The sequence below is a fragment of the Populus trichocarpa genome, chromosome 3, assembly GCF_000002775.5.
Source record: "Populus trichocarpa isolate Nisqually-1 chromosome 3, P.trichocarpa_v4.1, whole genome shotgun sequence".
NCBI lineage: Eukaryota > Viridiplantae > Streptophyta > Magnoliopsida > Malpighiales > Salicaceae > Populus > Populus trichocarpa.
Genome location: NC_037287.2, coordinates 10,516,189 through 10,531,125, shown reverse-complemented (window position 1 = coordinate 10,531,125; position 14,937 = coordinate 10,516,189). Strand labels below are relative to the sequence as shown.

Sequence of the window (14,937 nt, the reverse complement as noted above, 5' to 3'; positions counted from 1 at the left end):
CTTACCCATGTTTTATCCCGGATTGAACTGGGTTTTTAACCGGGTGAATTCAAGTCAATCCTTTTTTTATTTTTTCTTAAACTCAGACCAATTTAGGCTTAGTTGATGGATTTGCATTATTAGCAACAACCGCCATTATTTTGCACTATGGATTTGCATAATGATTCCCTTCTCTCTTTTTTTATCCCTCGATTATTTTCTTTTTATTTGAATCCTTTAACATTGTATTTATTTGGGATTGATCTTGATGATTTGTTTTCTATGTTTGTGCATGCGGATCGTGCGATCAGATAAATATCTTGTCGCTCGGTTGATGCTCAATTTTGCAAAATAAAAATTAGAGCTTTAGAAACTGAATTTGAGCCTTCTAAAAATATTTGGTCCCTTTTTTTGCTAATATCAAGGACTAATTTGCAAGTCAGTGGAAGAGTTTATGTTTTTTTTTCAGCCATTCAACTTTTTTTAAAAAAACAATCCATTCACGTTTTTTTTTAATTTGACTTTTGATTTTTTTTTTGTTGCCTAGAATTGGAGTTTTTGCAATGGCAAGGAAAAATTTTGGGACTTGGTTAATGCTCGGTTTTGCAAAATAGAGCAAAATTTGCTAACTTAGAACAATTAATTGTGAAGGGACCAAAATTGAAATTAAAACAAAAATGGAAATAGGGGTATAAATGGTCAGGACAAATAGACTTATGCGTGCAACTCACATGCAAGCTTTTGGGAAGCGCTTGCCGAGTTTAGGCGGCACATAAGGTGTTTCCTTGCTGCCAAACATTGGCTTCCCTAACGGCTTTAGAAGCATCTTATTGCGAGCTTCCTAGCGATCAAGATTGTGTCAAGGGAGGCGTGATTGTTGAGTTTCAATGATCTTTTTTTCTTCTCCTTCTTTTTTTTTCTCTCTCCGAGAAAAAATATATTTTTTTAATTTTACCCTTTAATATTGAGTTTTTTTATAATTGAGTTTTGTAATTTTATTCAATTTTCTTTCTTCATGTTTATCCTAGGCTCACGACCAGGTTATGGATTTGACATGCTAACTCAAGTGGATTTAGATCAATTTTTTCTTACTTTTTTTTTCAACATTTAATTTGCTAGGAAATAAGCTTTGATTTTTATTTTATTTTATTTTACTTTCTATGGGTTTTCAAGTTATCATTTATTTTTTTTCTTTCTTATGAAATAATATCATGGATACCTTCTTGGAACATTGGGAGGATAAGAACAAAAAATACATATAGTTAACAACCATAATTAACCTTTAAAATAAATAAAATAAAACATATAAAATAAAACTTTCTATTTTAGTCTTTAATGAGTATTCATAACTCCTTTTATGATTAATCATTTTATATATTTTTCAATTATTTTATTAAACTCGAACATTATTTTTATATTTCTCAATTAAAAAACACTATAATACTGAAAAACACATCCATGATACTAGCTTTGTTTTTTATATCATAAATGAACTTAGAATTTTACTAGCCGGTACCCATTAATAACCTGCTACCCATTAATAACCTGCTACGGGACAAGGCCAGAACAATCCTCCATCCCTAGTCAAATCACATCCCAGAAAGATTCGTACTTGCTATATCTATTATAATAAATTAGGTCATCACAAATGACTTTTTGTTTATTTGATTTGACATGAACATTTTGGTGTGATCATTTCATAATGATTTGAGGAGAGGCACATTCGCTGCTCCCTCCATACGCAATGATCATTGGAATGTGAAGATGAGCTCTTAATGATGAGTGATTCTGCATCTTCTTAGATTGTGCGCAGTGTTCATGATTGGCTCCCCCCCCGATTCATGCATTTTTTGATACATCACATGTAAGAACTCTTGGACTATATGCGATTTCCATAAATTAACACCATTAAAATACTTTGATTGAAGAATAATAGTTAACATGGGATCTGAGAGAACATGCTGACCATTTTTATTTTATTTTTTTTCCCATTTTCTTATTGCTGTATTCTTCTATTATCTATCCTGTCGTTTGAATTCAGTGTCTGGTTTTTGGACGTGGCTATTTGACAGAATAAACTCAAGAATTTCCCTTCATTTTTATCCTCTCCAGGTTTCGATTTGATGGTGAGATTAATCTTCACTAATATTGACATAATTGCTGTCAATTAATTGCCGCCATCAAGTTATATTTACACGTGGGAGGTAAAATACATATGTAGGGTTTTTTCTTTTCTTTTCTTGGACTGCATATATGTAAGGTCTTGTTTGAATTTGTGAAGGTTATAGTAATTGGTTCTATCAAGATTTTTTTTTTGGTTATAGGATTTTTATGAAATTATAAGCGGGCCCATTTGGTAGAGGAGGACATATGAGGAAAAACTGAAGATAGTGCGGGTAAATTCAGTGAAGGAGAATGGGCATGCTGTCCTATATAAACCGCTGGCTGCAAAAAGAGGCAGGAAGACAACAGCGACCAACACAAGTCATCAAGAGAGAAGGAATTCCATATATCTACCCTCTCACGTAATCTCTCTAGTTCCTTAATAATTTCCTCAATCACCTTCAAATTTTCTTTTTAAATCCTTGGCAGCATGAATCCATCTTCATCGAAAAGCAAAAGGAAGCAACCACAACAAGTACAGCAGGAACCGGGTACTGGATTAAGGTTTCTTGGTGTTAGGAGAAGGCCATGGGGAAGATATGCAGCAGAGATAAGAGACCCTTCAACAAAAGAAAGGCATTGGCTAGGCACCTTTGACACTGCCGAGGAAGCTGCCTTGGCCTACGACAGAGCCGCTCGCTCCATGCGCGGTCCTCGTGCTCGCACGAACTTTGTTTACTCTGACATGCCTGCTGGTTCATCCGTTACCTCCATTATCTCCCCTGATGACCAGCAATCTCTACAGCAGCAGCAACTCCAGCAAAATAGCGACCATAATAGCAACCTGTCCTCATTATTCTTCAATGCCCGGCCTCCCTCTCATGATCTTCAGCCGGACTCGACTCCCATTTTCAACCAGGATTTTACCTCTCAATGCCATTTGTCAGACGGGTTTTCTTCAATGACTTCTGGTGGAGATTCTTGGTGCTGCTCCAGCACCAGAACTGATAATCAACAGCTACAACATGTTAATGATTACAATGTGCTTCCTCATGAGTTTCCTTCTGATATATCTCACGACTCGGGTTATAGTATGGGTCAGTGTGGTTTGACCGATTCATCATCTTCAAGGCTGATGGGTTTTGAGGACCAGACAGCAATGACCACTGGATTTGACTCAGTCGGGGGTGGTAGTGGTTCTTATTTCGGGTTTGATTCTGGCGAATACGTTCACAGTCCACTTTTTAGCAGGATGCCGCCAGTTTCAGATATGGCACCAGATGGTTTTGATTTGAGCTCCTCTGCTTATTTCTTCTAACTAGCATGGAGTTGATTATTTGGCTTGCTTTCTTGATCCTGCTCATTGCTTACTGATAAGAAAGAGTCAAAGCAGTTGAATCTTTCACTCTCTACTATTTCGGTTTCTGGGTTTTACAGGTGCATTGGCTTCTTGTTCTCATGGTTTAGCATGACATGGATCCTTTCTTGATCGATCAATGCCAGAGACTTGGCAATGAAGAAAGGACAGCGACAGCACGAAGATTGTTTCTCCATTAATCCAGAAACAAAGAAACAATCAATTATCGGGTCTAGGAGTTCATGGTGTGTATATGTAAGGATTAAGGAAATCACTTTGCGTTGCAGATTAAAAATTAAGGACTGCTTGTGGTCCAGAAATCAGTGATGAAGTAGGGCCTGGATTTAATGTGTTTCTCGTATTTTAATTAAATTTTGGAGTGGAGTTAATCCGTCCCAGGACCCTTTGTTTTTGTTTCGGCATTAAAAAATCCACTGCCACGAGACTGTAGCATCTCCTCTCTTTTTTTTCAATATACAGAGAATTTTAAAGGCTGGCCAATTGAGATTTTTTTTTTTTAAGTTGCTTTATTTTTCTTTAAAAGTAATTGCAATAACTAAACTTCATATTTACGAAATGCAGAATAGCTTTTTCTCGATTCGAACTGTCTAAATAATGGAAACATTTATATAAAACTCAACATGAACATGGGTATGAAAAATAAGCTTTCTGCAATCAATTTGGGCCTAGTAAAGCTTGCCCTCGTTGGTCCTGGGCTTTTTATAGCCCGGCTCCTGTATTCAGGCCTTGTGCCGTTTTTCCACTAGTCTTGCGGCCCTATATACTATTCAATTATTTAATACCAGTTTGATTTTATAATACTCCAAAAAAAATATTTTCCAATTCAACCCAATTTCTAAACCCTAATGAAAAATATATTCCCATCTACAAAATGTGATCATATTGAACATGTCAATTCTCAGGTTTTGATTATAATCATATTCAACCCATCTACAGATTGTAAAAGTGCAAAGAAATGTTGATGTTCCTGTCATGAGAGAATATGAGACATAACACTTGGCACAACCATGTTTCATTTTTTATTATGTTTCATCCTCTCTGTTGCTTTTTCTAAGCAGATATTCTGGAACAAAATGTTCCTTGATTTGCAGACACGAAAGTGGTTGTGTTTGCACCCTTCTGCTTCTTCTTTTTTTTCCAAGACTTGTAAGATAATCTTTACATGTAAAGAATGGCAAGAGTAATGAGTCGAATCTCCTACCCTAGTATAGCTCATCAATTGGCGATAATAATTAGGTGAAGCTCAAATAAAATCAAGATAATCGAATTCAATAGAGCAATAATTGAATTAGGAATTTCTTCTATTAGGCTTTAGATATTCTTATGGTTATGGGTTGAATTCAAAAAAGGATTTTTTTGAAAAGAGAGAATTGCACATGTAGAAGAAAAAAAAAATATTAGAGCAGAATTAGAAAACTCTCTTTTTCCTCGTTCACAATCCTAAGTCGTCAACCACCCAAAGACAATAACTAAACTATAAACTCCATCTCAGTAGTCAATAATCAAATCCCAATCAAACTAGGAGCATCATTAAATAAACTTGATCTAATGACCATGACTTTACCTTCTCTTTGAAACCACATCTCCCCCCAAAATCAAACCTTGTTCTAGATTTTTTCTAAGACCAAGCCCCATAAAAAAGATTGAGAAACACCTATAAAAAACCTAAGATATACCTAAACAGCAACCCCTACACGAAACTCCCCTTTCACCTAAGGATTTTATGGTTGTTTCCATAATTTTTGTTACTGTCTTTTTTAGATCTAGATTCAAAACATGTCTAACACGCGTCATCATCTCACATAATCTATTTTATGTTTGCATATGATTTGGATGCTTTTCCATTGTATCCTATAGTCGGGTCAGTTCTAGCAGCTTCATAACTAGTCAGAACCATTATCGAATGTTAACTTTAAAATCCTAAACATTATTTTTTAGCCCTTTTGGCATGTATTTAGATTTGATGAGTATGAGATTTAATATATTTTAAGCAAACTTTAATATGTTATTATGAATAATATTTGGTTATGTTATTGATAGGGTGATTAGATTAATGGTTTAGGTTCAAAATATTTTCAAAGTATTATAATTTTATTCATACTTGTCTTATATACATATATTATAATAAAAATCTTGTGAATTTGGATTTGTATGCTTGGGTGCCACTAACAATACCCTTTTAAATTACTTTTTTAATCATTCATTCAATTTCTTTCAAAGAGCATAGTCAACTATGATGACAATATTATTTTCAAAATTATATATATATATATATATAAATATCTCAATCATTGTTTTAGGTCATTATGGTCCTTTACTAGGTAAACTCTTATCATAAAAGTACATTAGGGTTCTTACATTAGGTATGATGCATAATATAATTGTTATAATATTATCTATTACGTAACCAACCCTTTATCTATAACATATGAATACTAGTTAGGGTTCCTAGTTCTAGACTATCCACGAGAGTTTGGTGGTTTCATAAGCATTACCTGAATCATAAAGCACTAGGGCACTACTACTTCACCTCCTAACCTAAAACAATATGTGTGTTGCTACCCAATTTTTTACCCGTGTTTTGGTAAATTTTCAGAAAAATCCAAAAATAGCGAAAAACATTGAAAATTAAAAAAAATATATGTTTTTAATACATTTGCATCGTTTTTAGCATTTTTAGCATTGTCTCAAAAGAATTTAAATTTCCATAGATATTTGGAACGCGTTCAACTTTTAACGCGTTATTTTAAAATAATTGATTTTCCTCTTTGAGTCGATGTTGATATTGCTCGTTTTTAAAAAATACAAAAAAAATCAAAATTTACAAAAAAAAAGTTGAGGGACCAAGTTTGAAAACCTAGCAATATTTTTGCCTATAAATACTAGTCTTCAACACACACAAAAAGGAGGGGCAATTTTGCAAAGTAGTGGGAATCCATAAAAAAAACCCTAACCCTAAACCTACCTCTAACCAAACGGCAGCGCTCCCCACTTGAAAAAAACAAAAAGAGCCGCCGCCCCCCCCACCGGTTTTGGATTTTGCTTCTTCTGTGGCCGCTCCCCCCCGGCCATCTTCACCTTCCCTCTCCCAGCCTCTCCTCTCTCAACCTTCCCCCACAGAGAACCAGCCGGCCACAAGACAGCCCCTCAACTCTCATCCAAAGCAGCCGCTCCTTTCCCCAGCCGAAACTAGAGAAACAAAGGGAGCCCCGACCATCTCTCTCTTCCCACAGTTCCCCCTGCCCAACACCATTTCCCCTCGACCCTTATAGGACCCAACAAGCCATCCTCTCCTCTCTCGCTACCTCAGCCTCTCTGTAACCCAACCCCTAATTTTTTCCCACAAACAAGCCACAGCAGCGCCGTCCACAGATTCACCGGCCACCGACAGCTGCAGACCGGACAAAACCTAAAGGCCAGCAGCCCTATGGTCACACCGCCGGCCGCTTGAAATAGAGAACAAAGGGGAAACAAAAAGAAACCGAGCTGCGAAGAGAGATGCAGATCTGCAGAACAAAAGAGAAAAACAAAACTAAAATCAACTGTTGTTGTGCGTTGTTTCCCTTGTTGCAGGTGTCGGTGATCTTCACCGTCGGCGTAGGAAGACAAAGAAGAGGAAGACGGCCCCGATCCACCGGTTCTGCCACCTTCAGCGGCGGCGGCGCGTGAATCCACACACCACCAGAGGCAGTGGCGCGTGGAACAACGCGCCGCCATTGTTGCTGCAGTGCAGAAGGCCTTCCCTGCAATTTATGGAGTTTTTAGGGGCTATTTTGTAAATTTAAAATTATGTAATGTAATTTTTGTTTAGTTTTGAATTTGTATTTTGAAGTGTAGATGAAAAAAAAAGAAAAAGAAGAAAAAGAAAAAAAAATAGTGAAAGTGTATTATGTGTGTGTTTGTATTTTTTTTATGAATGTTTTATTTATTTATTTATGATAAAATTGCAAAGATTAAAGAAGAATTTAATATTTTGATTTGCTCACGGTCTAGAATTATTAACTTATACGTAAGTTGTATTTCTAATATCCGATGAAAAGACAAAATTTTAAAACTTCTTTAACACGTCAAAATCACGAAGCAGCTTACCTCAGGTAGAGTGCGTTAGGGGTGCTAATACCTTCCCTAACCACAACCAGTCCCTTACCCGCGAATCTCTGACAAGACCAGTATATCCGGTTTCCTAGTAGCTTTCAATAAATTACTAAGTGGCGACTCCAACAAACCAATCAAAGCAAAACACATAAAAAAAAAATCGCCAAGTCGACGCCGCGCGAGTGACGTGCGACAATGTGTACGAAAGAAAATGTTCTATTGTACATACTTGGGTACAACTCCATATAAGGTTTCAAATATTTGTTAAAAAACTTATCAACATCAGTCCTATACATATCAATTAGTCATGTACAAACATAAGGATATATTAAAGTTTTTTTTTTTTAAGTATACATGGATGCTTATTGGCTTGTTTTTGCAGGGCTTGGTCTTAGTAAAAATCTAGAACAATGTTTGATTTTAGAGGAAGATTTGGTTTCGGATATAAAAGGAGACAGAATCGTGATCGCTAGACCAAGTTTATTTGGTGATGCTACTGGTTCGATTAGGGTTTGGTTATCAATTGGTGAGCTGGAGTTTGTGGTAGGCTTAGAGGCGATGATGGTTTTGGGATGTCTTAGGGTTGTTGTCAGTTAGGATTGTGAATAGAGGAGATGAGAGATAAGGGTCGTCAGGTTTTTTTTAATACGTTTTGACCTAATTTCTTTCTCTTCCCATATCTTTTCTCTTAGTATATTGTTCACCTCTTTGTTTATATTATCCCTAAAATTCCTTTATTCTTCCCTAAATTCCTTATTCTTGTACCTTTAAAAACATTCAACTCTCTTTCTCTTATGTTGTTTTTGTTTTTTAACTATTATTATTTGTATTTTATTTTTTTGACTTGTTTAGAGATGGGGTTTTCAATGTTCAAATTGATCCTCATCCTTTTCTCAACAATATTATGCTCACAAATAAAAATTCCAACCCTTATCGCCATCACTATTGGTTTTTTTGATTGATTGATTGATTTAAAAAAAAAGTTTAAGCCAAAGTTTTTTTATTTTTAGAAGATTTTTCCATAAAAACAAAAGGGTAAAAAATTATGAATCACTAGAGGTTGGCTAAATCACATCTAAAATGTGTTTTTGAGAATTTTTAGATTTTTTTTTAATTTCTATAAAGACATCAACACAGGGGTCAAAATCAAGTTATAATAACCCTAACATGACACAATTTACTTGTTAGGTTCAAAAGCAAGTCAGATGACTAGTAAAAATATGGTGTGGGTTTAAACATAATTTTTTTAAGATGACATAATTTTTTAAAGAATATTGAGATGGCGATCTATTGGATCAATTCGGGTTTCTCAGCGAGCTAAATATCAGACATTTATTTGAGATCATGGTAAACCTACAAATATCAAACTAAAACAAATTGTGTTACCAATTAAAAGTCAATAAAATATTAAAGGTTGAAATTGGGGAAAAAAACATCAATAAGAAAAATCAATAAAGATACAATTAGGAAGGATAAAATTGGGAAAAAGATTAATTAAGAAAAAAAATAAGGGAAAAAAACTTAGGTGTATAAGCTTAGGGCAGTCAACGTGTTTGGTCTTGCTTAATCTTTTTCTTTTTCTTATAGGGGGGCATATTGCCTCCTATTTCAGATCCTGACCACCACAAGTGGAAAACAAATAAAAATTATACAAAATGGTCAAGAAAAAAAGGTAGAAATCAAAAGAACAAGGAGCAAATTGAAAAAAATAACATATCATAAACTGGGATTGAATGATGAAATTAAAAATAAATAAGACTTTTTACAAAATGATTAAGAATAAAAATTAGAAGTTGAAAGAATATGAATCAAAGTTGAAATATCAATAACTACGAGGACAAATCTAAAATTTTGAAAGGCCAACCTGATTTTCAAGGGGAGAAGAGAGAAAAAAAAGGGAAAGAAAGCTCCATCGATGAAAATTTGTCCTACAACCATGTGCTGCCCTACCAAGAAAAAGACACTGCAATGATTCCAAAGAAATGGCAACAAAGCCTTTTTAGCCACTTGCATCACAAGAGCCGCTAGAAGGCTGCGAGCGCACCCATTATTGGTTGAAAATATTTCATGTTTATTAGAAGACCAAATTGCCTTCGACCAACTTGATAATAACAAAAAAAAACAGGTTGAAAAGAAAAGAAAAGGCTTATGGATGCAAGCTTTGAGAAATTTGCTTTTAAGAGCAATCGAGTCATTTTACAATGCTTAAAAGAGTGAAAAGATAAAAAAAAAAAGCCCCTAGATGCTAGTTTTAAAATTTTTGCTTCTAAGGGTAAATTATTAATTAAAATGTTCTTTTAAAAATAAAAAAGATAATTTTATTCCTAGTCAATCTGGTAGTTACCAATAGGCCTTATGAAAAGACCAAAATACCCCAACACTAAGGCCATCAATTGTTTAGAATGGATTATGATAATTACACTATTGTAGTGAATAGTGAAATATATATGGGTGAACAATGAATTTCCCTTCAGTTTTAGCTTTCTTTTAATGATAAAAGTTCATATCCTAAAACAAGAAAAAGAAAAGGGCTATTATGATTTGTCTAATGTGATTTTTCATAAGTGTATGAAATTGAATAAGTAATAATAATGATAAAATCGAGGTGGTCATTTTTTGTTTGGTTTGATTTTGAGTTAAAAAATCACTCGAACCATTTTAAAAAAAATAGGACCGAACCAGAAACTAGTTCAAACCAACTTGTTTTAGTTTGATTTATGGTTATGTTAAACTAGTAAAACCTATATGTCATGACCTGTTTTTTACCCCTAATTTTTCTATGTATATTTTCAGTCAAATTTAACTTTTGGTATTTTTTTTTATGATGATGATGATGATGATAAAAAAAACTAGGCCTGAGTGGAGGTTTGATTATGCCAGACTAGACTGATATTATATCACTTAAAATAGTGATAATAAAAGATCTGACTGTTGAATCATGCTCAAAATTTTACAGGTAGTTTTTTTTATATGAGTCATTATGTCGCTCATCAAACCATTGAATCTCTTAAAATTAGACCCAAATGTTGTTGTTTAGGTTTTTTATTTTTATTTTTCTTAGTTATTTTTTTATTTTACTATTTTAACTTGAATTTTAATTTAATTTCCCTTATGCTTTCATGTTTTTAGGATTTTCCTACTAGAATAAGATTTTCTAGCCTATTTAAAAGTCTGAGTTATATAAAGGTCTTGTAAATCTCTAAAGAGTAAGATTACATTAACCTTATTTTCAGATAAATAAATTACAAATTTAGGGCTCACATCTACAACCTTTTTTGCTCATCAGATTTTATGTGTTTTTTGTGTTGTTCTTGTCCTTATAGCTTTCGTATGCATCACTCGCCCTGTTTTACCTAATTACCATAGTTATTTATAGATCTTGGTCATGTTAGCTTACTTTGTGGATTGTGGAAAATGATGTTGCATATACGTGGTGAGTGAAGTTTTAGGTACCTCATGGTAAGTGAAATAATGATAAAGAGTGGTCTCATGGTGAGTAGAGAAAAAAGAATGCCTTTGTTGGAGAGGTTGGTGCTCGTCATTGGTTTGCGATACTTATTATGTCATTGGTAAAGATAGGGGTGAAGTTAGGATAATTTTTTAGGGGGGCAAAACTAATATAACAAGATAAAAAAAAATCTAATCTACCATACATGAATTGTAAACATAAAAACACTGCATGATTTAGTTTCATACAAAGAAAAATGTAGAATTATACAAAATTTACTACATACAAGATAAGTAATGTAAAACCTTACCACGAACATAGAACAACCTTTGTACGGGCTAAAAGCAATACCAAATTGAATTAAAGCGATAAAATTAACTTCCTCTTCATAATGGATCCACCACTTTAATTTTGTTGGTCTTCATACCTATCAAATAGAAACATTAGCTAGAACAAAACATTATTTTTGTTTGGTAAATTTTTTGAAATAAAGTACCAAAAAAATAAACTAATAAACAAAGTTTCTTACATGTTTATTTTAATTGTGCTCATCATTTTTTCATAGAATAGAAATAATTGATTATCATATTTATTGAGAATCTTTCAACAATGTCTTTTTTTACATAAACAATCAAATAATCTACAAGAAAATCATTCTTCATTCGATTGTGAAGTCTTATTTTAACAATCGTCATTGTTGAAAAAGCTCGTTCAATAATTGTCATCAAAACAGGAAGAACTAAAATAAGCCAAATCAATATGTTAATTAATGGATAAATTGTTGATTTTCCAATTTTTACCAATCCTTGGCAAATCGGCAATCAATGATAAATTTTTTAACTCTAAATGATTGGGCACATCAAGCTCAAAATGTTACAATTAGAATCTTAACTGATTTTTTTCTTGGTCGGAAAAATCTTCAAAATAAGACTTATCAACAAGCTAGCATATATCTTCAACATTGAATAATATAAAGGTATTTTTTTATCCAAAGTTGTGCTAAACATAAAAAGCTCGGTTGCCTACTCACTAAATCTATTATTTGCTCTTGCAATTATTGATTAATGGTAGCTGTAGATATATCTACTCCGTAGTGTTGCTAAACTATTACTGATTTTTTTTTCCGATGAGATTGTCCCACATTAAAAAAAAAACAAGCTTGCATGTTAGGAACTTCAATGTCTTGATGCTTATAAAATGATAAAACTTTTTCTAAAAGAGTTTCTCAATTATCATCTCTTAACTTTTGAATCAATATCTTTGTGGTAGACACCAAATGCATAACATTTAAAATACTTGAGATTTTTGTTGCAAGGCTTAACAAGGCATATCAATAATTTCCATAACATTCTTCATTATATGTAAGATGAATGCAAAATCAAATGCCATTAACAGCTTAACTGTAAAAGCTGTATCACCATGTTGAGAATAAGTAAATCCATCTAAAATAATTTTCTTAAGAACCAAGCAAGTTGCCCTATATAATTTTATCAAACTGGAAATTGATTTGAAATGTGAACTCCATCTACTATCTCTGGGTCGCAGTAAATCAACTACTTAATTAGCTCATTTACTCATTTCAATCTCACCAATAGCAATTAAATATTAAATTTAAACTACTGGAAAAGCCTCCAATTCATTATTATGTTTGCAAAAAGCACTAACAATGTTGATAATAAAAATCGAATTCTGAAAAAATAAGTGTGAACATCATATACTTCTCTAGCTGCAACAATTAAAGCCAATTGTAATTGATGGACTAAGCAATGTATATAATATGTATAGCAATATTTAATGAATAAAGCTTGCAATCTATTCCACTATCCACATATATTAATAGCACCGTTAAACCCTTGACCTTTAATAATTTGAATATGAAGATTATAATGAGATAAAATAAAGGAAATCTTTTCCTTAAGAGTTAAAACAATTGTATCTTTAACATGCATTGTATCTAAAAAAATATTCCCGTATAAATTCATTTATATCAACAAACCTAATAATAATGGTTATTTGCTCTCTTCTGGACTTATCTAGAGCTTCGTCAACAATCAAACAAAATTTCATCACCAATCTCATGATGAATTGAAGGTTGAACATTTCTACCAAAGACATGTAAAATTTCCTTTTGAATTTGATGTGATGTGTATTTAGCATTTTATGGAGTATTATCCAAAATAAAAGCATCTACTTGTTCATCGTATAATGCTAAGAGTTTCATCATTTCAAGAAAATTGCCTTAATTTTTTGTTTGTCGTTCATCATGTCCTCTAAATGTACATGTTTAAAATGTGAGCCAACAAACAATATCTATTGAGGCTTTAAATTTGTTGAACAGTTTGCCTCCCAACCACTTTCTCGATATGACATAAATGATTTTTCAAATTCTCTAAGCATCTAACAGCAAATCTATAAGCTGAATTTGAACATTTTCCCATATGAGTAAAAAAAAGCACATTATTCCCCGTCATTAGTTTTCTTCCAACAATTAAATTCTCTAACAGTAAATGTGTCTAATCCTTGCTTTCCAGTTGGTTTACTTGCAAATAAATAGCAGGGAAAACAAAATGCAACATTTTTCTCCGAATATTCAAGTTAGGAAAAACTTTTGAACCAATGAGACTGAAATTGATGAGGATGTTTTTTACCAGTCAGTAGATATTCAGACATCAAAGGTTGATATAACCCTAAATTAATGTATTCCTTTTGAATTTTATCTTGTTGGTTAATTGGGTATTCCTAAATTTAAGGTTAATTACCTATATCTTGAATTAAATGAGCAATATCAATATTTTTATGTCTAGTTCTTACAATTCTAGTGGGAGACTGCTCAATAATCAATGCATGTTCTTCGCAAACTGAAGTAGGTTGGGGCTGCTCAACTACTAATTCAACATTACACACTGGAGTTGGTTCACTAGGTTAAGAGTTATCAATATATTTTTTTCTCTAAAAGAAAAGAATCAATTCCTTTTGTTTTGTTCATAGTTCAACTTGAAATCAAAACATATGAAATAGGCAAACCTTAATTAAGAGAATTCAAGAACCAAAACTAGGAACAACAATAAAGATTAAGACCATAAATTGATGAAATGAGTATTCTTAATTCCACTCAAATTCACAAAAACTCAATTAAAATTAAAAATTAATAACAACCAACTCAAGTGTAAAAACAAGATTGAATGCTAATAAAACAACACAAAAAAGAAGAGATGGTGAAAACAAGAAAAAAAAAGTTTTTAAGTTTGGGTTACCTTGTTTTGATGGAAAAAAAGGGCGGGGGGAAATGGTTTTGGTATGGGATATATATATATATTAAAGAGAGAGAGAGAGAGAGAGAGAAGAGTGGCTAGGTCTTTTATTTTTTTTTACTAACATATATTTTTAAACAAGGTTACAAGAAAGATACTTCAGCCTTGCAAGGGCCTAACCCTTAGTTCTACCACCGGGTAAAAATGTTGGTTATTCTACTCTACACATAGAATTTATATGCACGGAGGTGTACACTAATGAATGGTATATGGCGTTGGTTTAACTTCTTAGAAACTTGACAATATATTGAGGTATGTGCTTGAGTAGGTGTAGAAAAATAGAAGAAGACCATTCTAATTATGCTGGTCTTGTCCAAGAACAAACAAATTTTTTTTAAAAAGAAAATTTTGCAGTGTCAATTAGGAATGGTGTGTACAACATGTTGGAAATTGGTGTTCTGGTCTTTTGGTTCGCATTGTGCAAAAACAAAATTCAATTTTGTCTTTATAAAAGAAACTTGGTGTGTTTCTTCATCTCATTACTAAAGAAAAAATAGAGATTTCAATTATCTTTTCAAATTTTCCTCACAAACATTTCAAATCTTAAGTTCGTTATATATCTTGTTTTTATTATTGTTTCATCATATTCTTGTCAAACGTATTTGGTCTATTGCACCATTATG

The 14,937-nt window shown here is 32.9% G+C and overlaps 1 protein-coding gene across 1 annotated transcript; it reads left to right on the top strand.

Moving 5' to 3' along the window:
• The first annotated feature begins 2,462 nt into the window (after nt 1–2,462).
• Nucleotides 2,463–3,826, top strand: LOC18096876 (ethylene-responsive transcription factor LEP). Its single transcript, XM_006385479.3, has one exon. The coding sequence runs from the start codon at nt 2,573–2,575 to the stop codon at nt 3,398–3,400; it is 828 nt and encodes a 275-aa protein (XP_006385541.1). The 5' UTR covers nt 2,463–2,572; the 3' UTR covers nt 3,401–3,826.
• Nucleotides 3,827–14,937: the final 11,111 nt, after the last annotated feature.

Excerpts from the sequence above, each read along its gene's own strand:
- LOC18096876 (XM_006385479.3), top strand. The coding sequence starts at position 2,573 with ATGAATCCATCTTCATCGAAAAGCAAAAGGAAGCAACCACAACAAGTA.